This window comes from Pelophylax lessonae, assembly GCF_965119305.1.
Source record: "Pelophylax lessonae genome assembly, chromosome: 4".
Taxonomy (NCBI): Eukaryota; Metazoa; Chordata; class Amphibia; order Anura; family Ranidae; genus Pelophylax; species Pelophylax lessonae.
Window position 1 is genome coordinate 485,075,855 of NC_138771.1, and position 24,033 is coordinate 485,099,887.

Sequence of the window (24,033 nt, forward strand, 5' to 3'; positions counted from 1 at the left end):
ATGTTGCCCATTAATTCCCCAGTCACGTGTTCCCAACACGATAGCGAGCAGTGAGGTTACGTCACACTATTGTGTCACATGTGCCCGGAATGGAGTTGTACTCAAGTTTTTAGAGAATGCTCTCGGAGGGGAGTCGCACGTCAGAGCGGAATGTCAGAAATGTTCCCTTTTCATTGGGAGAGAAAGCTGCATTATTCTGGGATCAACAGCTTCGGCCACACCGATATAAAGCGTGAGCTCCTCGTCTGACCCTACAATACTTATCCCTGGTGCTGCCAGAACTCCGCCATCCCTCACTTGGCACAGGTAAGCGCAGAAAGATCTCTGAGTAGCTCTGAAATCTGCAATGACACAAAAATGTGTACTTTGATAATCTGATGGCGCCTAAAAGTAGTATTTCATTTACATGATTCTGCTGGATATTTATTTTTCTTAGGGATTTCAGTAGTGAAATTTCCCCACCATAGTTCCTGACTCTGTTCCCCACAAGCTTAGAATTGTGGGTGATCCTTCCTACTTTGGGGAGTTCCAATCAACCTTACTGTCCCCATTAAGTTACATTTCCCTCAATATAAAACCCATTGTAGGGATGGTGAGAATCCCTCATAATGGGCACAGCAGGTGTGCAGAGATGGGAACTCAGCACAGGGGTGGTGGGAACCCCTCATATTGGGCACAGCAGGTGTGCAGAGCTGGGAACTTTGCATGGGAATGGTGGTAACCCCTCATAATGGGCGCAGAAGGTGTTCAAAGCTGGGAATTTAGCGAGAGGGTGGTGGGAACCATTCCTAATTGGCACATATTCAACCTTTGTTGAATAGATTGTTAAACTCAAATTCCCAGTGTGGCAATGGTTGGGGAAAAACCACACTGTATAAAAAGAAAAAGACATTGGGCACTCCTCTAGTGCATTAAACATTATCATTATTTATTGGGTATAAAACTCAATTGCACTAGGGTTGTGCCCCATGTCCTTTTCTTTTTGTTGGTTTTTATATAACAGATGAGCAGACCAAAAAAAAAAGTGCAGGGATGGTGGGCACCCAGCATAATGGGCACAGCAGGCATACAGTCTGGGAAACCCAGCAAAGGGATGGTGGGAACCCCTCATAATGGGCACAGCAGGTGTGCAGACCCAAAGACACAGCACAGGGTTGATGTGAGCCCCTCATAATAGGCACAACAGGTGTACAGAGCTGGAAACACCTCATAATGGACACAGCATATGTGCAGAGCCAGAAATTAGCACAGGGATAGTGGGAGCCGTGGTAAGGGGTAAAGCAGCTGTGCAGGTCTGGTAAATGTATACAAGGTTGGTGGGAACCCCTCAGAATGGGCACTCTAGGTGTGCAGACCCGGGAACTCAGCACAGGGATGATTGGAACTTCTCATATTGGGCACAGCAGGTGTTCAAAGCTGGGAATTTAGTGCGGGGATGCTGGGAACCCCTCATAGTCGGCACGTATCAAACTTTGTTGAATAGACTGTTAAGCTCAAATTCCCAGTGTGGCTAGAACAAATGTCACAGCGAACCAAGATATGTGTGTGAGCTGTTCAGACTGTATGGCAATGAAGTCCTGTGCCCACCGCTGTGAGTGCTGGCCGGGAAGAGAGCTCATCTGTGCTCCAGGCAATGTTAGAGTGTGATGGGTGTCCTGGGAGCGGTGCATCAAGTCAAAGCCTGCTGTGTGATAGTAAACAGCAGTCTCAGCCTGGGGATCCCCATGAGTAAGCTCCAGTGAGTGGAGTAAACCACGTTGGGGGTGTTGGCTGGCGGGAGTCCAGGCTGAGACTGCCATTTACTATCACACAGCAGGCTTTGACATGATATGTGGCTCCCAGGGAACCGCATCACTCTCTACCAAGAACAAATGTCACAAATGGTCAGTGGCGGCTGGTGCTCCATGGGCCAGGGGGGGGTGGCAGACGGACCGCACCATACACCCCCCAACCCCCGGACCACATCAGGCCGCACACCCCCGGACCAAAGCAGGACTGGACAGGACCCCCAGGACAGGACAGGATCACTCACCCTGCCTGGACATCTGCAACAGCGGCGGCAGTGGTGTCTTCTTACCCCTGTCTTCTGCATCTCAGAGCCCGCTTCCTGATTGGCCAGGAGGAGGATCCGTGTGACAATAGCAAATTTTTATTCGCTATTGTCACACAACTGGGTGGGCTCGGGGCCCTGAGCCCACCCTTTTTTTCAGCCTGTGAGAGCCTCTGGCTCTAATCACATGGTTAAAAATAAAGCCCCATTGAACTCCATGCATCCAGCGCCCCGCATGTAGATTAGGGGGCCGGATGCATGGATGGGGGGCGGCGCCCCTGCGCCCCATATTCACCAGCCGCCACTGCAAATGGTTGGAAAAAAACACACTGTATAAAAAAGGAAAAGGAGACTAAAAACCAGTGCATGGATGGTGGGCACCTAGCATAATGGGCACATCAGGCGTACAGTCTGGGAAACTCCATGTAGGGATGCTGGGAACCCCTCATAATGGGAACAGCAGTTGAGGAGAGCCAGGAACTCAGTACATTGATGATGGAAACCTCACATAATCGGCACAGAAAGTAAGTCCCTGAGAGTTAGAAGAGACCTTCAGGTTGACTGGTGGAGTGAAGGGACTCGGCTACGGGTGTGTAACACTAAATATATAAAGGGGGATAATAGCATTACAGATATGCTCCTTATTCAACCAAGGAGTAATGTATGGACAAATGTTGATAATTTAGAAACAAAATTTGCTTGGGGATCGAAGGAATTGGAACCCCCTTCAGACTCTCTAACAAGATCCGTTAGGCTTATGGTTATTGTAGATAAAAGTGGATAACTGTCACTTTCTTGGGGAGGCAGCTCATCAGTGGAATCCTCTAGACTTGACAATTGTGGGTCAGAAGGGAGGAGGGAGTCATTCCACATTGGGGCATCACAATGTCTGAAATCATTACGCTGGGCACAACACCGTCAGGGAGAAGAGTTTTTACTTTGATAGTACAACGAGCTATGAGCAGCATTCAGATACAAAATAGTATGTCTTGGCTTTATAGAATAACCTGGAGACCAACTAAGAGCTAAATGGACACTTTCTTCAGCACTCATGTTGTGTTTGGAAATGCTAACTTCAACCTAGTCCTCAGAACCTGTTGTTCCATATAACCTATGGCCACTTCAGTGGGAAGAACCTTCCTCACACCAGGCAAGGTACCATTATAAATGAATTAGCTTAAAAATTAACATTTTATTTTGTCTGGAACTTGTTCTGAACAACTTGTTCTGTTACTGGATTTCCATGGTGTACCTCCCCCCACCAACAGGACAAAACATCCTGGGGCCAAATGGTAAAGTTCATGTCTGTTTTTCACCCAGTTTAAAGTTTATAGCAAATCTCTGCATGAAATATTCTTTCTTGTTGATTTTATAGATTTTTATGTACTGCCTGCTTAGGGATAGAAATTTTTAAAACAAAACAGTGTCCTTTCGTGTACCAAGCTATGTATTCATAACTCCCAGAGAGATGGTTGCATTATATTACTAGTGCCTGTATGCTTGGTTGTAAATGCTGCTTATCTGTATGAGTATCCTTTGTGCAGCTGCACCCTCAAGCTTTCTGTATTTGCAATGGATGGTTTACAGAGAAAAAGGCAGTCGATCTGATTGCATGCAGATTAATGTCAGTGTGTGTGGAAGCCATCATATCTGCAATAAACACAGAAAGATCTCAGTGCCAGTGTGTGTGTATGGTTGTCTAGCAGTAGACTGTTAGTCAGCTGACAAGCTGCAGGTGGTGGCATCAACTTTGATATTAGTGTGAATATTAGTGTGAATGCTGATTATGGTTGTTTCCTGTGTCCAGACTTGGGTATTTTTTCTTCTCATGATAATTTGCCAATGCATGCTGGTCAATTTCCAAGGTCATATGATGCCTTGATATTTACTGGTGGCGGTGGTGGGGGAGGTGATGCAAGGATATTAGCTCACAGGATTGCCTATATATTCTATCACCTAGCTGCTACACAAACATTAGAGTGCATCAGATTGCATGCAAAATTTGTATTTGCCTGTGTGTACAATCAGATAGATTTTAGTAGAGTGTTCCTCTCCTGGGAGCTGGTGGTATTAAAGCCTTTGTAAATTGTTTCACAGCCTTGTTTTACCTTTCCAGAGTAGCTGTTTCCGTATCCTCCCCCACAAACTGGGATCTCTACCCAGTTAGCAAGTTGCTGCGTGAGTGATCTCTTGACAAATTGAGAGCTTTAGGTCCCTGGTTCAAAGTTCTATAATCTAGAACACATATGTCAAACACAAGGCCTGCGGACTAAATCCGGTCCTCCAGGCCTTGTCATATGGCCCTTGCACCCAGTTTTGCAGCTGGAATGTACAGGAACTCCTTTCCGCCACCTCCAGCTCTCACCTTCTGCTCCCACTCCCTGCAAGGTGAGACAGAGCCGCCTGCACAGGGAGGTTATGGAGCCAGGCAAGGTAGGAGAGAGAGATGCGGGGAGGCTTCGGGGGGGGGGGGGGGGGTTGGGGCTGCACACTGTGTATAGCTTACCCCTAAACCCTGCACTCTGCACACAGCACACACCTGAACTCTATACATAAAACACTGACATAAAACCCTGTAGTTTATGCATAGCACATTCCTGAACCTTGCACTCTGTACACACTGCAGTTCTGAACTCTGCACCCTGTACGTATCATATGTCTGAGCTCTGCACGTTATTCACTCCTAAACCCTGCACTCTATACGTAGCATAATCCTGAGCTCTGCACGGAATGCACTCCTAAACCCTGGACTCTGTATGTAGCATAATCCTGAGCTCTGCAATGTATAGCACTCCTGAACCCTTCACTCTTTAAATAGTGCACCCAAGACACAACTGGGCATTTGAGGGCAACCATACTGTTGATGCAGCTCCCCTGGTCTAGAAGAAGGTACAAAATGGGATTTTAAAGTCCCACATCATACAATAATTAAAAAAATGATCACAGAAAATGATTTAGAGTAAAATCACAAATTACTATTTTTATTCAGAATAGATTATTAATTAACAATTTTCTGGCTAGTGTAACAGCTTGATCACCTTAAAACCAACATATATTAATGCACAATGTTGTACACTTACTGTTTGCTTCATGAAAGCTGAACCGTGATTATTGCACACAGAATTACCTGACGCATCTTAGAGATGGGATCTTTCTTCGGGGGTGTATATCATTAGAACATATTCACTTATGTCATTGAGGGTGAATGTATTTGTACAGTATGTAAAAAAAAATTCCTCAGTCTTACGCCTATACTGTGAATTAGTCTCCGCGCTCCAGGAAGCACCAGCACACCGGCTGGTAAAAGTTAAAACCAATGTAGCAGCTACTTAAACAAATAAGCAATATATTTGGTGATAAATAAACAAAGAATAATAGTAGCGCTTGAAACAGTGTTAAAAAAGACTCTAAAATAAACCATAAAGAGTCCCCCTAGATGTCACTCTGGTAAGTGTTGAACTCCTCCCAGCATATGGAGAATAGTCCTATAAAGTTATTCACTGTTGGTGTATCAAAACATCCATCCCCTGAGAATCCGAAACTCCAACAATTCACAAGCCGCAAATCATTCGTGTAGTTCAACAGGGTCACCAGTATTCCACCACCAAGTGCAGGGGGGCAATAAGAAATGGCCACTCACCAGATCACGTTGCTCACTTACTCTCATAAGTGAGCACACCTCGCATATAATCAATGCCCACGAGTAGAGATCAGCAAGGGTTAAATCCAAGATTGGTTCAGTGGTTCTCTTCCTCTCATGCTGTGTTTGGTAGACACAGCCAGTTACAGATTGCACACCTCAGGGGGCAGGTACAAGGTGCAGTTCAGGGAGGATTGTACCGGGTATGGCCTCCTGGAACAATAGAGCACCCGGCCGGCCCTTTATTTACATTGCCTGGGAGGGAATCAGGTAAAGGAAAGAAAGCCTGCCAAAGGATTGGTTTCTCCAGTCCTAAGATTTACACATCCCTGCCACATGGAACAGCCTTGTCGGGCAGGGTCCAATGAAAAAAGGGCATCCAAGAGGCGCTGGGACTTTGATACGAGTTTAAACAAAGAGCTGAGAGGGCAAAAAACATTTGAAGAGCCTACTGGCTCCGGTTAGACTTCCCACAACGGACAAGGCTACCATCTAATGGGTACTCCAGCAGGTTACCAGAAAAAGAGTCCAAAATAATTTATTGACATTTTGCGAAAAGACAGCCAACACTTTTCGGGGTCAAAAAGGAACTCCCCCTTCATCAGGGCAGATCATACTGACTCCTTGTGAACGTCAAGAAAGTCAAAATGTGCCTCTTTAAGCCAAATGTTTCACAAACTGGATCATGATGTGCTCAGTCTTTCCTGTAAACACCAAAACCGGATCCGTCATCACACCAGGAATTATTCCACTGTTTCTTTAAATCCTCCTAAACCACCATGCAATATCCAGTATACCTGATTACAATATCACATTGTTGACTCATCAAAAGGTTGACATTCTTCACTTCTCAAAAGTTGATCGGGGGAAACTTCACCCTTTGTACAGTAGCCAACATTAATTAAAAACAAGCAGTGACATCCATCATAGCAGCAGTGGACAACAAAACCGGAATGCTCCATATAGGGAGATCAAAACAAGGACCGCTAGGGATCACACCACAGGTAGCCATAAAGCAAACCCAGCAGTCAACAAAAGATTAACCTAGCATGGGCACAGAGTACAGGGGCTGAAGCGGCCTCCCTTGTGTGTATCCTAGATGGATCGTTTATGCCCCCGATCATGTCACATTTGACGAAATGTGTTGGGCCGAGCTAACGGACGTGACGTCACCACACCTACTTGGTCTGGTAACTTTTGTGAAGCATTGTTTGGAACGTCTATCATGCCTGTTGGGATTTTTATGCATTCAAAGCGCGTATTGTTTTTATTCATGTGACTAGTATTCATACTTTGAAGTGCAATAAAACTTTTTAGACAGTTTTACACTATGTGGATTCTTCCGTTTTAATTTTATGTAGCATTTCATGCATTTATGGTTGCTATTGATGTTACCATTGATTGGATTCATGAGATATACTGCTGAACTGCAGCCAAACAATATGATCTGAATCTCTGTTTGATGGGATTGTCATATTTATGCTGATTTAACTCTGTAGTGGAGTCTTCATGTTCTGGTAAGAGTCCATTGTTTGTGGTTGTTAACCCCTTCCGTACCGCGTCATGTAGAAAGACGTCGGCACAAATCCTTTCTCCATCCGGGCGGACGTCATATGACGGCGCCCGGATCTCCCCGCTACTGCGCGCCCCCGGGGGCGCGCAGCGCGGCGATCGGGGGTGAGGCTCGTCCCTCGGACTGAGCCCAACCCCGATCAAGGTAAACAGCCAATGGCTGTTTACCACGTGATCGGCTGTGTCAATCACAGCCGATCACATGAGCGGCTCCAGCGCGAGCCGCTCGATCTTTCCTTAATACGCGCCCCCCGGGGGCGCGCAGCGCGGCGATCGGGGACGAGGCTCGTCCCTCGGACAGAGCCCATCCCCGATCTAGGTAAAGAGCCAATTAAATTGGCTCTTTACCACGTGACCGGCTGTGTCCAATCACAGCCGATCACAAATGTCATCAGAGAACACGGTAACTAGCTGTCACCGTGTTCTCCTCCTCACACACTGATCCTGTGTGAGGAAGAGAGTGCGGTAACAGCTAGTTACCAAGTACAGTGCACCCCAACCACACTGATTGCCCCCCCCCCCCAATAAAGAGCACCTGTCACTAGCCCATCAAAGTACCCGAGTACCTGTCACCAGCCCATCAGGTACTCTGATGACAGGTACTCGGGTACTCTGATGGGCTGATGACAGGTACTCTGATGGGCTGGTGACAGGTACTCGGGTACTCTGATGACAGGTACTCGGGTACTCTGATGGGCTGATGACAGGTACTCGGGTACTCTGGTGACAGGTACTCGGGTACTCTGATGACAGGTACTCGGGTACTCTGATGACAGGTACTCGGGTACTCTGATGACAGGTACTCAGGTACTTTGATGACAGGTACTCGGGTACGCTGATGACGGGTACTCGGGTACTCTGATGACGGGTACTCGGGTACTCTGATGACGGGTACTCGGGTACTCTGATGACAGGTACTCGGGTACTCTGATGACAGGTACTCGGGTACTCTGATGACAGGTACTCTGGTACTTTGAGTACCCGTCACCGGAGTACCCGAGTACCCGTCATCGGAGTACCCGAGTACCTGTCACCTACCCATCAGAGTACCCAAGTACCTGTCACCTACCCAACAGAGTACCCGAGTACCTTCCACCTGCTCATCAGAGTACCTGACACCTGAAGTACCCGAGTACTTGCCACCTGCTCATCAGTACCCATCACTACTCATCAATACTCATCAGTACCCATCAGTACCTATCACCTATTAGTATCAGTACTGATCATCCGTACCCATCAGTACAGTATCAGTATCACCTATCAGTATCAGTACTACTCATCAGTACCTATCACCTGCCTGTCACCTGCCCATAAGAGTACCTGAGTACCTGTCACCTGCCTATCGGAGTACTCGAGTACCTGCCACTTGCTCATCAGTACCAGAGTACCTGTCACCTGCCCAGCAAAGTACCCGAGTACCTGTCACCCTTCATACAGCCACCATGTCTAAGTCCAAAAAGGTTTATATACGTCCTCCGTTTAAACCTAAATACCGGTGTTATGGCAGCAGATAGCTGCCATAACCCTGGTATTTTTTTAAACGGTGGACGGTTGGCTTTCCGATAAGGGTGGTCCCAGTGGCGGATTCGCCACGGGATCACCCTTCCGGGGTGGCGGAAGAGGTGCCCCCCCCTCCCGCCGCATTCTGGTCCTTTTCCCCGCTTACCGGACCCGCCGGCAGCGGGGAAAACGATCCGGTCCCAGATCCTCACAGACAGGATGTTGAGTGAGGGCAAGCTTGCCCTCACTCGACTCTATGGTCTTGGAGGACCGGAGCTACGGCAAAAGTCGTTGCCTAGCAAAGAGTTTAACCACTTAAGCCCCGGAAGATTTTACCCCCATTCCGACCAGGGGGTATTTTGCGATTCGGCACTGCGTGACTTTAACGGAGAATTGCGCGGTCGTGCGACGCTGTACCTAAACGAATTTGGCGTCCTTTTTTTCCCACAAACAGAGCTTTCTTTTGGCGGTATTTGATCACCTGTGCGATTTTTTGATCACGCGCTATAAACAAAAAAAGAGAGTCCATTTTGCAAAAATAGCAATATTTTTCCCTTTTTTTTATATGAAATTCCCCCAAAAAAAATGTAAAAATCAAAATTTTTTAAAATTTTCGGCCAATTTGTTTTATGCTACCTATGTTTGGTAAAAAAAATCGCAAAAAGCGTATTTTGATTGGTTTGCGCAAAAGTTATTGTGTTTACTAACTAAGGGAAAGATTTTTGTCATTTTTGTTGTTTTTTTTTTTAACGCGTAATGGCGGCGATCTGCGATTTTTTTTGCGGTACTGCGACATTGCGGCGGACAGATCGGACCCTTGACTGACATTTTTGACACTTTTGGGGTTACCAGTGACATTTCTACAGTAATCAGTGCTATATATATGCACTGTTACTGTAAAAATACACTGGTAGTGAAGGGGTTAACTTTATTTGAGAGGGAGGGGCTGTGTGTGTCCCTAGGGGCGTGATTCTAACTGTGATTGGCTGGGGCTTCAGCTGTATGCAGACTGATCAACGGATCTACATAGTAGATCCAGATGATCAGCTCTCATACAGCGAGGAGAATGACAGGCAGCTTGTTTACACAAGCTGCCTGACATTCTCCCTCTCCCCCGCCGATCGCAGAGTGGCCGGCGGACATCGGGTCCGCCGGTCACACGCGCGGGGGGGTCCGTGACCACTCGGGAGCGGGAGCGCGCCTCCGGGGGCGCGCGCTCGCTCCCTAGACCCTCACAAGCTAGTGACGTAGCCCTACGTCACTTTGCCTGTGAGGGGCTGACCGCCGACGTAGATAGTCGTGCGGCGGTCGGCAAGTGGTTAAAGGTCCCTTTTTTTTTTTCATTTTATTTAATTTTTTTTTTATTTTTTTTTTTATTTTTTCTATCTTTTAGTGTACTTGTGAGATCTGAGGACTTTTTGACCCCAGATTTTACAAAAAAGAGGTCCTGTCATGCCTTTTTCTATTACAAGTAATGTTTACATTTCTTGTAATAGAAATAAAAATGATCAATTTTTTTTTTAAAAAAAACAGTGTAAAAATAATAAATAAAATAAATAGTAAAAAAAAAAAAAAAAAATTAAAGCGCCCTGTCCCCGCGAGCTTGCGCGCAGAAGCGAACGCATACGGAAACCCCACCCACATATGTAAACAGTGTTCAAACTACACATGTGAGGTATTGTCGTGATCGTTAGAGCAAGAGCAATAATTTGAGCCCTAGACCTCCTCTGTAACTCTAAGATAGCAACCTGTAGAAATTTTTAAAATGTTGCCTATGGGGATTTTTAAGTACCAAAGTTTGTCACCATTCTGTGAGCGTGCGCAATTTTGAAGCATGACATGTTGGGTATCTATTTACTCGGCGTAACATTATCTTTCACATTATGGAAAACAATTGGGCTAACTTTACTGGTTTCTTATTTTTTAACCACTTCCATACAGAGCAGTTAGACCCCCTTCCTTCCCAGACCAATTTTCAGCTTTCAGCACTCTCACACTTTGAATGACAATTGCTCAGTCATGCTACACTGTAACCAAACAAAATTTTTATCATTTTTTTCACACAAATAGAGCTTTCTTTTGGTGGTATTTGATCACAACTGGGTTTTTTTTTCTTCGTGATATAAGCAAAAAAAGAGCAAAAATTTTGAAAAAAAAACACTTTTTTTTAGTTTCTATTATACAATTTTGCAAAAAATTAATTTTTCTTCATACATTTGGGCCAAAATTTATACTGCTACATATCTCTGGTAAAATTAACCCAAATTAGTGTATATTATTTAGTCTGTGTGAAAGTTATTGAGTCTAGAAGCGATGGTACCAATTACTGAAAATTGATCACACCAGATGTACTGACGGCCTATCTCCTTTCTTGAGGCCCTGAAATGTCAGGACAGTACAAATACCCCCCAAATGACCCCTTTTTGTAAAGTAGACAGTCCAAGGTATTTAGTAAGAGGCATGGTGAGTTTTTTGAAGTTATAATTTTTTCCCACAATTCTTGGGAAAATTAAGAAAAAAAATTTTTTTTCTTTTTTTTCCCAAAACGTTGTCAATTTATAAGCTATTTCTAACACATAGCATGTACACAGCAAAAATGACACCCCAAAATTCATTCTGTTACTCCTTCTGAGTATGGTGATACCACATGTGTGAGCCTTTTACACAGCCTGGCCACAAAAAGAGACTCCACGTCCAAGTAGCACCATAAGGCGTTTTAGGAGCATAAATACACATAAAACTTTCTTACTACCTATCACACTTTTCAAGGCCCTAGAGCACCAATACAATGGAAAAGTCCACAAAATGACCCCATTTTGGAAAGCAAACACTCCAACGTATATTCTATGAGGCATTATGGGTCCTTTGAACATGTCATTTTTTTCCACAAGTTTTTGGAAAATGTGGGAAAAAAATAAAAACTTTTTTTTTTTACACAAAGTTGTCAATTTATAGGATATTCCTAACACATAGCATGTACACAGCAAAAATTACACCCCAAAATACATTCTGCCACTCCTCCTGAGTATGGCAATACCACACGTGTGAGACTTTTTCACAGCCTAGCCATATAGAGGGGCCTAACATCCAAGGCGCATCATCATGCATCCTAGCCACTTGCCTAGGCCTATTTTTGACATTTGGTGTTTACAAGCTAAAATCAGTTGTTTTGCTAGAAAACTGCTTAGAACCCCCAAACATTATATATTTTTTTTTAGCAGAGACCCTAGAGATTAAAGTGGAGATTATTGCAATATTTTTTATCACACCGTATTTGCGCAGCGGTCTTCCAAACGCAATTTTTTTGGAAAAAATTCACTTTTTTTAATTAAAAAATTAGAAACCAGTAAAGTTAGCCCAATTTTTTTCCATAATGTGAAAGATAATGTTACGCCGAGTAAATAGATACCCAACATGTCATGTTTCAAAATTGCGCACGCTCACGGAATGGCGACAAACTTTGGTACTTAAAAATCCCCATAGGCGACAATTTAAAAATTTCTACAGGTTGCCATCTTTGAGTTACAGAGGAGGTCTAGGGCTCAAATTATTCCCCTTGCTCTAACGATCGCGGCAATACCTCACATGTGTGGTTTGAACACCGTTTACATATGTGGGCGGGGTTTCCATATGCGTCGCTTCTGCGCACGAGCTAACGGGGACAGGGCGTTTTAATTTTTTTTTTTTTTTTTTTTACTATTTATTTTATTTATTATTTTTTATTTTTACACCGTGTAACAAAAAAAAAAAGTTGATCATTTTTTATTTCTATTACAAGAAATGTAAACATTACTTGTAATAGAAAAAGGCACGACAGGACCTCTTTTTTGTGAGATCTGGGGTCAAAAAGTCCTCAGATCTCACAAGTACACTAAAAGATAGAAAAAAAAAAAATTATTATATAAAATGAAAAAAAAAAAAAAAAAGGACATTTAAACCGGTTGCTAGGCAACAACATTTTCCGTAGCTCCGGTCCTCCAAGACCATAGAGTCAAGTGAGGGCAAGCTTGCCCTCACTCGACATCCTGTCTGTGAGGATCCGGGACCGGATCGTTTTCCCCGCTGTCGGCGGGTCCGGTAAGCGGGGAAAAGGACCGGACGCGGCGGGAGGGGGGGGGGGCACCTCTTCCGCCATCCCGGAAGGGTGAACCCACGGCGAATCCGCCGCTGGGACCACCCTTATCGGAAAGCCAACCGTCCACCGTTTAAAAAAATACCAGGGTTATGGCAGCTATCTGCTGCCATAACACCGGTATTTAGGTTTAAACGGAGGACGTATATAAACCTTTTTGGACTTGGACATGGTGGCTGTATGAAGGGTGACAGGTACTCGGGTACTTTGTTGGGCAGGTGACAGGTACTCTGGTACTGATGAGCAGGTGGCAGGTACTCGGGTACTCCGATAGGCAGGTGACAGGTACTCGGGTACTCTGATGGGCAGGTGACAGGCAGGTGATAGGTACTGATGAGTAGTACTGATACTGATAGGTGATACTGTACTGATGGGTACTGATGATCAGTACTGATACGTGATAGGTACTGATGAGTACTGATGAGTAGTGATGGGTACTGATGAGCAGGCGGCAAGTACTCGGGTACTTCAGGCGTCAGGTACTCTGATGAGCAGGTGGAAGGTACTCGGGTACTCTGATGGGTAGGTGACAGGTACTCAGGTACTCTGATGACGGGTACTCCGTTGACAGGTAATCAAAGTATCCGAGTACCTGTCATCAGAGTACCCGAGTATCCGTCATCAGAGTACCCGAGTACCTGTCATCAGAGTACCCGAGTACCTGTCATCAGAGTACCCAAGTACCCGTCATCAGAGTACCCGAGTACCTGTCATCAGAGTACCCGAGTACCTGTCATCAGAGTACCCGAATACCTGTCATCAGAGTACCCGAGTACCTGTCACCAGCCCATCAGAGTACCCGAGTACCCGTCATCAGAGTACCCGAGTACCCGTCATCAGAGTACCCGAGTACCTGTCATCAGAGTACCCGAGTACCTGTCACCAGCCCATCAGAGTACCCGAGTACCTGTCATCAGAGTACCTGATGGGCTGGTGACAGGTACTCGGGTACTTTGATGGGCTAGTGACAGGTACTCTTTATTGGGGGGGGGGCAATCAGTGTGTTTGGGGTGCACTGTAGTTGGTAACTAGCTGTTACCACACTCTCTTCCTCACACAGGATCAGTGTGTGAGGAGGAGAACACGGTGACAGCTAGTTACCGTGTTCTCTGTTGACATTTGTGACCGGCTGTGATTGGACACAGCCGGTCACGTGGTAAAGAGCCAATTTCATTGGCTCTTTACCTAGATCGGGGATCGACTCTGTCCGAGGGACGAGCCTCGTCCCCGATCGCTGCTCTGCACGCCCCCGGGGGCGCGCATTGCAGAGAGAACGAGCGGCTCGTGCTGGAGCCGCTCATGTGATCGGCTGTGACTGACACAGCCGATCACATGGTAAACAGCCAATTTCTATTGGCTGTTTACCTTGATCAGGGATGGGCTATGTCCGAGGGACGAGCCTCACCCCCGATCGCCGCGCTGCGCGCCCCCGGGGGCGCGCAGTAGCAGCTAGAGCGGGCGGACGTCATATGACGGCCGCCCGGAACGGTAAAGCCATCCTGCCGGCGTCATATTATTATGCGCCGGTATGGATGTGGTTAATTAAAAAAAGTGAATTTTTTCCCAAAAAATTGCGTTTGGGAGACCGCTGCGCAAATACGGTGTGATAAAAAATATTGCAATAATCTCCCTTTTATTCTCTAGGGTCTCTGCTAAAAAAAAATATATAATGTTTTGGGGTTCTAAGTAGTTTTCTAGCAAAAACAACTGATTTTAGCTTGTAAACACCAAATGTCAAAAATAGGCCTAGGCAAGTGGCTAGGATGCATGATGATGCTCCTTGGATGTTGGGCCCCTCTATATGGCTAGGCTGTGAAAAAGTCTCACACATGTGGTATTGCCATACTCAGGAGGAGTGGCAGAATGTATTTTGGGGTTTCATTTTTGCTATGTACATGCTATGTGTTAGGAATATCCTATAAATTGACAACTTTGTGTAAAAAAAAAAAGTTTTTATTTTTTTCCCACATTTTCCAAAAACTTGTGGAAAAAAATGACATGCTCAAAGGACCCATAATGCCTCATAGAATATACGTTGGAGTGTTTGCTTTCCAAAATGGGGTCATTTTGTGGACTTTTCCATTGTATTGGTGCTCTAGGGCCTTGAAAAATGTGATAGGTAGTAAGAAAGTTTTATGTGTATTTATGCTCCTAAAACGCCTTATGGTGCTACTTGGACGTGGAGTCTCTTTTTGTGGCCAGGCTGTGTAAAAGTCTCACACATGTGGTATCACCATACTCAGAAGGAGTAGCAGAATGAATTTTGGGGTGTCATTTTTGCTGTGTACATGCTATGTGTTAGAAATAGCTTATAAATTGACAACGTTTTGGGAAAAAAAAAGAAAAAAAAACGTTTTCTTCATTTTCCCAAGAATTGTGGGAAAAAATTATAACTTCAAAAAACACACCATGCCTCTTACTAAATACCTTGGACTGTCTACTTTACAAAAAGGGGTCATTTGGGGGGTATTTGTACTGTCCTGACATTTCAGGGCCTCAAGAAAGGAGATAGGCCATCAGTACATCTGGTGTGATCAATTTTCAGTAATTGGTACCATAGCTTCTAGACTCAATAACTTTCACACAGACTAAATAATATACACTAATTTGGGTTAATTTTACCAGAGATATGTAGCAGTATAAATTTTGGCCCAAATGTATGAAGAAAAATTAATTTTTTGCAAAATGTTATAATAGAAATTTTTGAACACTCCCTTTATGTAAAGTGTCACTGTGGAGTTTTGGAAGCCCTAATCTGGACTTTTTTTCACTTACTGTATATATATGCACATGTGTTTGTTCTATAATAGCCTATAGACTATTTAGTCAACAGGGAAATAATATGTACAGAGTATGAAGAAACTTGTGCGAGTGGCTGAAAGAATGGGTGTCCTGCCAAGCAAATCTCCAGCTGCAGTATGAAGTGAAACATTTAGCAACAGTAGTGGTACAATGTTAATTGCGAAAGCTTCCTCCTGGCTATTAGGGAGCCAGCACAACCATTCATCCATCAGTTAACAACAATTCACCTCTCAGTTAGGGATTCCCAATGGTACATTTTAACAAATAGTGTGGATAGTGGGGAAAAAAAGGCCTGGGACTCCCCAAAATGCAAACCAGGTGCTTTAGGGTCTGGTACGTTTTTTAAAGGGGACCTTGCAAAAAAATGAAAAAACAAAATGGTGCAAGGTCCCCCCCCCCCCCCCCCAATTCTATACCAACCTCTTTGAGTCTGGTATGGATTTAAAGGGAAAACTCTGTGCATAAAGAAGCAAGAAAAATGTGTGGCCCTTTTCAAAACCCATACCGGACCCAAAAGATATTGCCCTCTGCAATGTCAATGTATAGTACCCCTACTCATTCACAAAAGATGATATCATACAGCAATGCTATTTTGCCCTTAGAATCAAATGTTAGGGAATGTTAGATGTGCCCGGCAAAAAGCAACAAAGAAACTATAACAGGTATTATTTGTTATGCTTGCACAAATTTGGAGACATTTGCAAAGGAATTTTTTTTTTATATTAGACCCCTTAGTGAAGGAGTTTTAGTAATAATGATAATATTTAACTCAGGGCTATATTTAGCATAATGCCACCTGTGGGCCAGTGCCTGGGGCCTTTTTAGTTGTACCTAGGACAGCATGGTGTCTAAATACGGTTCTGATCATAACATTATTAATGATAATAATAATATTAGTAATAGGAAAAATATTCTGTCATTGAAGCAGGCATTGGACTTCGGGCCTGCCATGGACCCCTCACACAGGGAGAGTGCGCAGTTGTGTTCAGGCTCCTCCTATGGACGGCCGTCCTCTGCGTGTCAGTGTCCAAGGCTACCAGAGAAGAAGAAGTGTTGCGCAGGACTCAAGGTGGGTCTGTCACTGTCCACCATCTCTACAGTGGATAAGAATGTATTAAAAATAACATTATGTGCACAAAAGCTTCTGGAAAGCTTGATGTGGCTGCTGGAGAAATGTAGAAGAATTTGTAAAAAAAACATTTTGATTGATTTGTTGCATTGATGTGACGTAGTAATTGCACACATGTTGTCCCTGCAGCTTGCACTCACTGGCATCCATCTCCGCAGATATTCCTGGCCGCCATGTGCTTTGTCTACTTTGCCAAGGCCTTGTCTGGCAGTTACCTAAAGAGTACCATTACCCAGATCGAGAAACGCTTTGAAATCCCCTCCTCCCTGGTTGGCATTATTGACGGGAGCTTCGAGATCGGTATGTATGGTGAATAGCACTGACCGTCTGCTGAGGGCATGCATACACAGGATGGTCACCTAGTTTACTCAACAACAGTTTTCCATCTTTTTGCGACTACTTGCTTCAAATAATTTGTATCTACCTTCCATTAGTTTATTATGCAGATGGCCTGGCTCAGCCTGCACTTCTCCTCCCCAAACTTTTTTTTTATTTTTTTAAAGTGTCACACATGATAAAAAAAAACTATCAATAAAAGGTGTAATACATGCTGTTCATACTGACTCACTATGAGATTTGTTTTCTGCATTCTGCAAAAAAACTGGTTGATCCTGCTGCTCTTTATCTCCACCTTCTGTCCATGTCCCAAATTCAGCTAGGGTTTTTGCAGCTGTGGTGGCAACTCTGCACATGCTCAGTTTTCAATGGGTTTCTATGCTGAGCATTTCCTCCCTATCACATCAGAGCAGCCCATGTTTCTATAGAGTCACACATGTGGGCGTATACACAGTGGTAAATGACAGACCACTCCCTCCCTCCTCCTCCATGATCACTAACCAGCTAAATTCAATTGGGGCAGGATATTACATGTAGATTGATGGAGGCTTCATCTCCCTCCTATTTTAAGACACAGGCTGGAGGGGTGTGACACAGCCTGTGACTGGCAGAAATCCACCCATACCATGTTATTTCTACAAAATAATAAAGATTTAATTTCAAATATATATTTATATGACAATTTAAAAGAGTTTATTGATATCATCTATTTATTTTTACTCTGTATTCCATAGGACACAACGCATCACTTATCGGGGTAAAGAGGCAATGACATCATCTATTTGCAGCCGATCACGATGTAAACACACTTGCCGGTTATCACTATTCCTTTCCCCCATGTTGTCACAGTGTAGGGAGAGAGCCAGTAACCGGCTAGTGTGAAAGGGGACATCTGCATTCATAATCAGGGCACTGATCATCAGTGTCCTGATAATCAGTGCAGCCCAACGGTGCCTATCAGTGCTGCCTATGAATGCCATCCTGTGCCCACCAGTGCTGCCAATCAGTGCCCATCAGTACTGCCAATCAGTGCCCATCAGTGCTGTCAACCAGTGCCAATCAATGCTACCAGTCAGTTGCCATCTGTGCTGCCAATCAGTGCATCCTTATCAGTGCCGGCTGTGCTCTGTACAGCTTTTGAGACATATGAAATAATCACATTATGCTGGAGGTTAGATGGACATGGCTGAGAAGCACAGAAAAAATCTAGGAAGAAGAAGCACTGCCTTTTGTAGACATATCCTGATTGCTGAGTCCTGTGCTTAGTGGCAGACTGTAGGGCCTGTTCATACAGATGATTTATTTGTCTCTTTGTAGCAATGGAATGTTACATTTTTCCTGCTCCCCTGCGGTCTCTGATTGTGGATTTCTTCCATCCCTACCAGGAAACCTTCTGGTCATAATGCTGGTGAGCTACTTTGGAGCAAAACTTCACCGGCCAAAGCTGATTGGGAGTGGCTGTCTGCTCATGTCACTGGGAACATTTCTAATTGCAGTGCCACACTTTATTATGGGTCGGTAAGTCTGGCTGGGAAGGTCACACCACAGGACATTGTAGAATTCAGAGTGGAGAGAACAAGGGAGCTACAGGTTTGGATTCCATATACTTCACCACCTGCATGCTTGTTCTATGGGTGACCACCGTGTTTCACCAAAAAAAAAAGACTGGGTCTTATATTCATTTTTTGGCTACAAAAAACACACTAGGGGCTTATTTTCAGGGGATGTCTTATTTATTTACGGTATGTACAATAATCTACATTTATTTATATACAGTTTTATCATCATAACGATCTTAAAGTGGTTGTAACCTAAAAAAAAACAAAAATATCCGGATCCTTTAAACCATGATAGACAGCACAGTGCTTGTGCTGTGTTATTTAACTCTCTCTATGTTTCAAAAAAAACCTGGAATAAAACAATAAAATGTTTTAAAAAAAAGTTCATGTGTCCCCTTCTCTCCCCCTGTCAGCTCAGGAGTCAGCATAATGATATTCTGTAATCCCAAAAATAAACCGTGATTAACGCATTGTAAAATTATTTAATCCGTTTTGTAAAAAAAGATTATATAATGTCCCATGTGTCTCCTTTTGTAACTTTATAGTGGAAAATACCTTATTTACATCACCGCTGGGCACTCACATGACCCGCTGGTGCTCTTCTTCCTCACTCCAAGCACTGCAGAGGGATGGGCTGCTGACGTCAGCCGGGAGGGGGGGTAAAAGATCACCTGCAGGTCAAGTGAGCACCCAGCGGTGCTGTAAATAAGGTATTTTCCACAATAAAGTTGCAAAAGGAGACACACTGCATATTATATAATCATTTTACAAAACGGATTACATGTTTTTACAACGACTTTAACTAGGGCTTTTTTTTGGGGTAGGGCTTACATTGCAGCCATCCCCAAAAATAACGCTAGGTCTTATTTTAGGGGTAGGGCTTATTTTCAGGGAAACAGGGTATGTACTAACATGAGGATGACAGTCACTGCTGGAACTTCACCTTTGGGAATAGAAGACTGGGTATAGTGGTGTGACGGGTGTATGTAATATGTGACTGATGATATTTCTCTATATTATACAGCTATACATATGAGGGGACTCCAGTTCATCCCTCCAATTCTACTATTGCTGTATCTCCATGTCTGCAAGATTTTAAGAACCAAAAATTATATTCAGAAATTGAAAAATCACGCATGAATGCAGACCATGGTAAGAAACTTGCAGCAATTATATAGGGGGGGGGGGGGGGTCAGAACAATTACATACTGACATATGGATGGTACCAGACACTTTGGGGTCCCAGGGCAATGGAACACTAGTACTTGGGGATGGGGTGGGGATAACATGCCACTTGGAAGGTCCCAAATTACTGACACTTGGGGGGGGGGGGTCCCAAAACAATGACATACTGATACATGGGGGAGCCAGAAAACTGACACACTTTCGCTTGGGGGGTCCCAGAACAAGGACATATTGATATGTGGGGGGATTACATGCTGACACTTGGAAGGTCCCAATGTGCTGACACTTGGGGGGTCCCCGAACAAGGACTTATTGATACTTGGGGTGGGGGGGATTACATGCTGACACTTGGAAGGTCCCAAAGTACTGACACTTGGGGGTCTCAAAACAATGACACACTGATACTTTGGGGTCATAGAGCAATGACGTATTGGCAAATGGGAGACCCAAAATGTTGGCACTATGACACGGAGGTTCCAGAACAATGACACACTGGTACTTGGGGTCCCAGAACATTGACACACTTATATTTGGGGTCCCGAAACATTGACATCATGACACTTGGGGTACACAAAACAATTACACACTGACATTTGGGTGCTGGTTAAGCCAGACTGGGTACTGTGCCAGGTGTTTTCCCAAAAACCTAAGATTGAAACAGGGCAGATTTTATGCTAGAGTATCCCACAGACTGGCTGATCACAGGAAGGTCAGGAAGGTATGTGATCCCCCATCTTTAAGCTACAGGGCAAGAGGGGGGCATGCAACCAAGCACATAGTACCAATACTTTAAACCAGAATAATATTACACTGATAAACAAACTGTTATATACAGAACACTACAACTTTCCCTATCTTTGTCTGTCTCATATCATATCTTTGGTGAAATGTTTCTTGTGTTTGCCCTCAGGCTGTGATAGCGACCTTGCAAGCACCATGTGGCTGTGGGTATTGTTGGGGAACCTGTTACGTGGAGTGGGAGAGGCGCCAATCCAACCCCTGGGGATCTCTTACATTGATGACTATGCCAGAGAGGATAACGCGGCTTTCTATATTGGTAAGTCAAAATAGGCTCAGTTCACAAAGTTTTAACTCAAGGAGAATGTTCTCTAAATTAGTCAAGCGATCATAATTGTCAAATCACATCAATCTCAGCTGAAGATAACTCACTTTTTTTTTAAATAAGTGTAGCACCCTACAGGTAGGTGCTAGGTAAAAGTATAGTGGGCCTTGGCTGCCTAACAGCAGGGTTATAATTTCAGCTGGACTGTCATGTCTCCCAGGTGTGGTTACTGAGAGGGGAGTCTCCCCACTGGCTCTGTGAGAGGATTCTCATTGGGCAGTGGAGGAAACCCAATCAGTAGCCCATTCAGGCTTGTATCTACCCCAGAAGGCAGATTCTGCCACAGAGGCTAGCTGTAAAGTGGGTGCCTATTCAGAGGACCCTGAAGTGTTCAGAGGACCCTGAAGTGTTAGAGGGGGTGCCTAGTCAGAGGACCCTGAAGTGTTAGAGGGGTACCTAGTCAGAGGACCCTGAAGTGTTAAAGGAAGCGCCAACAGTTGGGCCCTGAAGAGTCAGTGTACAGTGTGAAGTGTACAGTAGTTAAGAGTTGCAGCAGCACAAGTATTTACAAGGAGCTACCTCAGTCAATGAAGGGCTGAAGGTAGCTGCTCAGTGACTTTTGAGCTAAAGCAGTGTCAGGAGTCAAGAGGTCTACAGTCCTGGATCTTCTGAGTTAACAGGCAAGTTAAAGTCGAGGGTTCAGCACAAGTTCAGTATCACAGCATCTGTAAGTGCCAGGAAGCGCTGGCCGGCATTCAGCTGGCATCAAGACAGCGCCAACGGGCATTTTTCTGCATAGTGTCCCAGACAAACCTAGTTGAGCCAGAGAAGTATCCCACTCATTCCCTTCTCCCATCCCCAAAATACAATAAACAAACTAACCAAAGATGCCGGAATAGTCATTGTCTCAGTTCTCACACTTGAGTTCACAACTCAAATGTGTTGGAAGTGTCACCGGTAACAATGGCAGACAAATATTGCTAAATAAGGATTCTTTACTAGTGTGTTAGCATTGTGAATTGAGCCTAATGTCTCTGTGGTTTCACTGTGTTACTGCTTACCCAACTCCTGAGTGTTTTCATGTTTAACCCCCTGCAGCTGCAGGCATCATCCCGATACAGATTTTTAGAGCCAGCGGTCAGCTCTCTTGAAAAAGAAATTCTAGCAACTAACCAGCCACTGGACTGCTTTTACAAGCAGCGGGATGTCCCTCCCCTCCTGCCGCCTTCTGCGGTTCGCTCGGGCTCTTCTGTCCCACTGGGAGACCTGTGCGACCAGCCCCCTCATCCGCCACCTGGACGGACAACCGATCAAAACCGGCTTTGATCCGCTCTCCACTATGGTAACCTAGAAGTGATGACCTGACACCACTTCCAGGTTTTCCCAGATGTCAATGGTGTAATTTTAAAAAAATCTACAGCTTTCAAAAACACCAGTCTTGCAGTTTTCAAGTCTTTTAAGGGCACATGAGGGATTTGGGGTCATATAGATCCCAGATCTTTCCATAAAGAGTACCTGTCACATGCCTTTTTCTGTCACAAGAATGTTTACATTCCTTGTGACAGCAATAAAACTGATAAAAAAAAATGAAAGCAACAGTGTAAAAAATAAAAAAAATAATTATAATTTTTTTTTTATAGTGCCCCTGTCTCCCCATGCTCACACACTAAGGCAAATGTGCGCGGCGGTCCTGCACGTACGCTAACAGCGATCGCCTCACACATGTGTGGTATCACTGCATATGTCAGATCATGGGCAGTAATTCTAGCACTAGACTTCCTCTGTAAATCTAATTGCCTATCAATAGTAAAATTTTTGCCTTTGCATGGGCGTGCGCAATTTTAAAGCTTGACATGTTTGGTATATATTTACTCAGCGTAACACCATCTTTTATATTTTACAAAAAAATTGGTTTATGTATTTTATTTTACATTACAATTAAAAAGGGGTATTTTTTCTCTAAAAAAATCTTGTTTAAAAAAAATCGCTGCACAAGTAACGTGTGACATAAAAAAATTGCTCTTTATTCTCTAGGGCATCTGCTATAAAAACTATATAATGTCTGGGTTCTAACTAATTTTCTAGAAAAAATTACATATTTTTTACCTGTAAAGTTTCACAAAAAGGCCTGGAGATCAAATGGTCAGTGAATAAAAGTCACAATGATGTGAACAAGCCCCAGTGCAGCACATAGGGGATTTTTGTACAGAATTACTAGAATACTCACAAGAAAATGTGCTTTGAAAAACATTTTGCTATGTAAAATCCAGGTTATACACAGCATCTGCTAGTTGACCAGTTTGTAAAGTGTCATTTTTAGTATAATTTTGAGGAAATCCATGGTATTAAATTGAGTGAGGCATGTGGGATTTATGCTGTGATCTCTAAATTCTTGCCTGGCTATCTTGTGTAGTTGTTGATTTTTATTTTTTGTCAAATAATATAATTATTAGTGTATTATAATATATTGCACAATCTGATCTTCAGGCTGCATCCAGACAGCGGCTGTGATTGGACCAATATTTGGGTTCCTTCTTGGATCGCTCTGTGCATCTCTATTTGTAGACATTGGATTTGTGGATTTAAGTAAGTTTACATATTTTTTATACTCAATGTATGTATATAACACCAGAAAACACTTTTTTTTTTTAAATGTTTTGCTTTCTAAAAAACGTTATGATAGAGCCCTTCAACCTGAACACAAATACAATTTCTGAATGACACAGAAAGAACCATGAAAAATATGAAATTCATTTTTAGTGACTATAATAAATTTATTTGCATATTGTTTTTGACCTGCATGAGTTCAATGGGGCTAACAGTGTTTTGCTGCTGATTTTCATCTGTACTCAGTGTCTGGTACATTTCACTGCAGTGCTCAACAATAGTCAGCAAGCATTGATGGATTTCAGTGGCCCTGATACTGTTTTTTCATTGTGCCATTGTTCTGGTGAAACCTTTCACCATGTTCGTCACTGACTGTGCCTAGATTTTCGAGAAAGAGTGAATTCACAAAACTAATCTTCAGTGACGTGTTGTACTTCAAGGTCTCATATGCTGTAAGG

General features: G+C 43.9%; 1 protein-coding gene across 1 annotated transcript in view; it reads left to right on the top strand.

Moving 5' to 3' along the window:
- The first annotated feature begins 209 nt into the window (after positions 1 to 209).
- LOC309554634 (uncharacterized protein) overlaps positions 210 to 24,033 on the top strand; it is a 188,490-nt gene continuing 164,666 nt past the window's right edge. Inside the window, exons 1-7 of the mRNA XM_082256352.1 lie at positions 210 to 306; positions 16,625 to 16,765; positions 16,984 to 17,125; positions 18,547 to 18,679; positions 19,745 to 19,872; positions 20,816 to 20,962; positions 23,456 to 23,554. Coding sequence (XP_082112478.1) covers positions 16,646 to 16,765; positions 16,984 to 17,125; positions 18,547 to 18,679; positions 19,745 to 19,872; positions 20,816 to 20,962; positions 23,456 to 23,554 — 769 coding nt within the window. The 5' untranslated portion in view covers positions 210 to 306; positions 16,625 to 16,645. The remainder of the gene's footprint in view (positions 307 to 16,624; positions 16,766 to 16,983; positions 17,126 to 18,546; positions 18,680 to 19,744; positions 19,873 to 20,815; positions 20,963 to 23,455; positions 23,555 to 24,033) is intronic.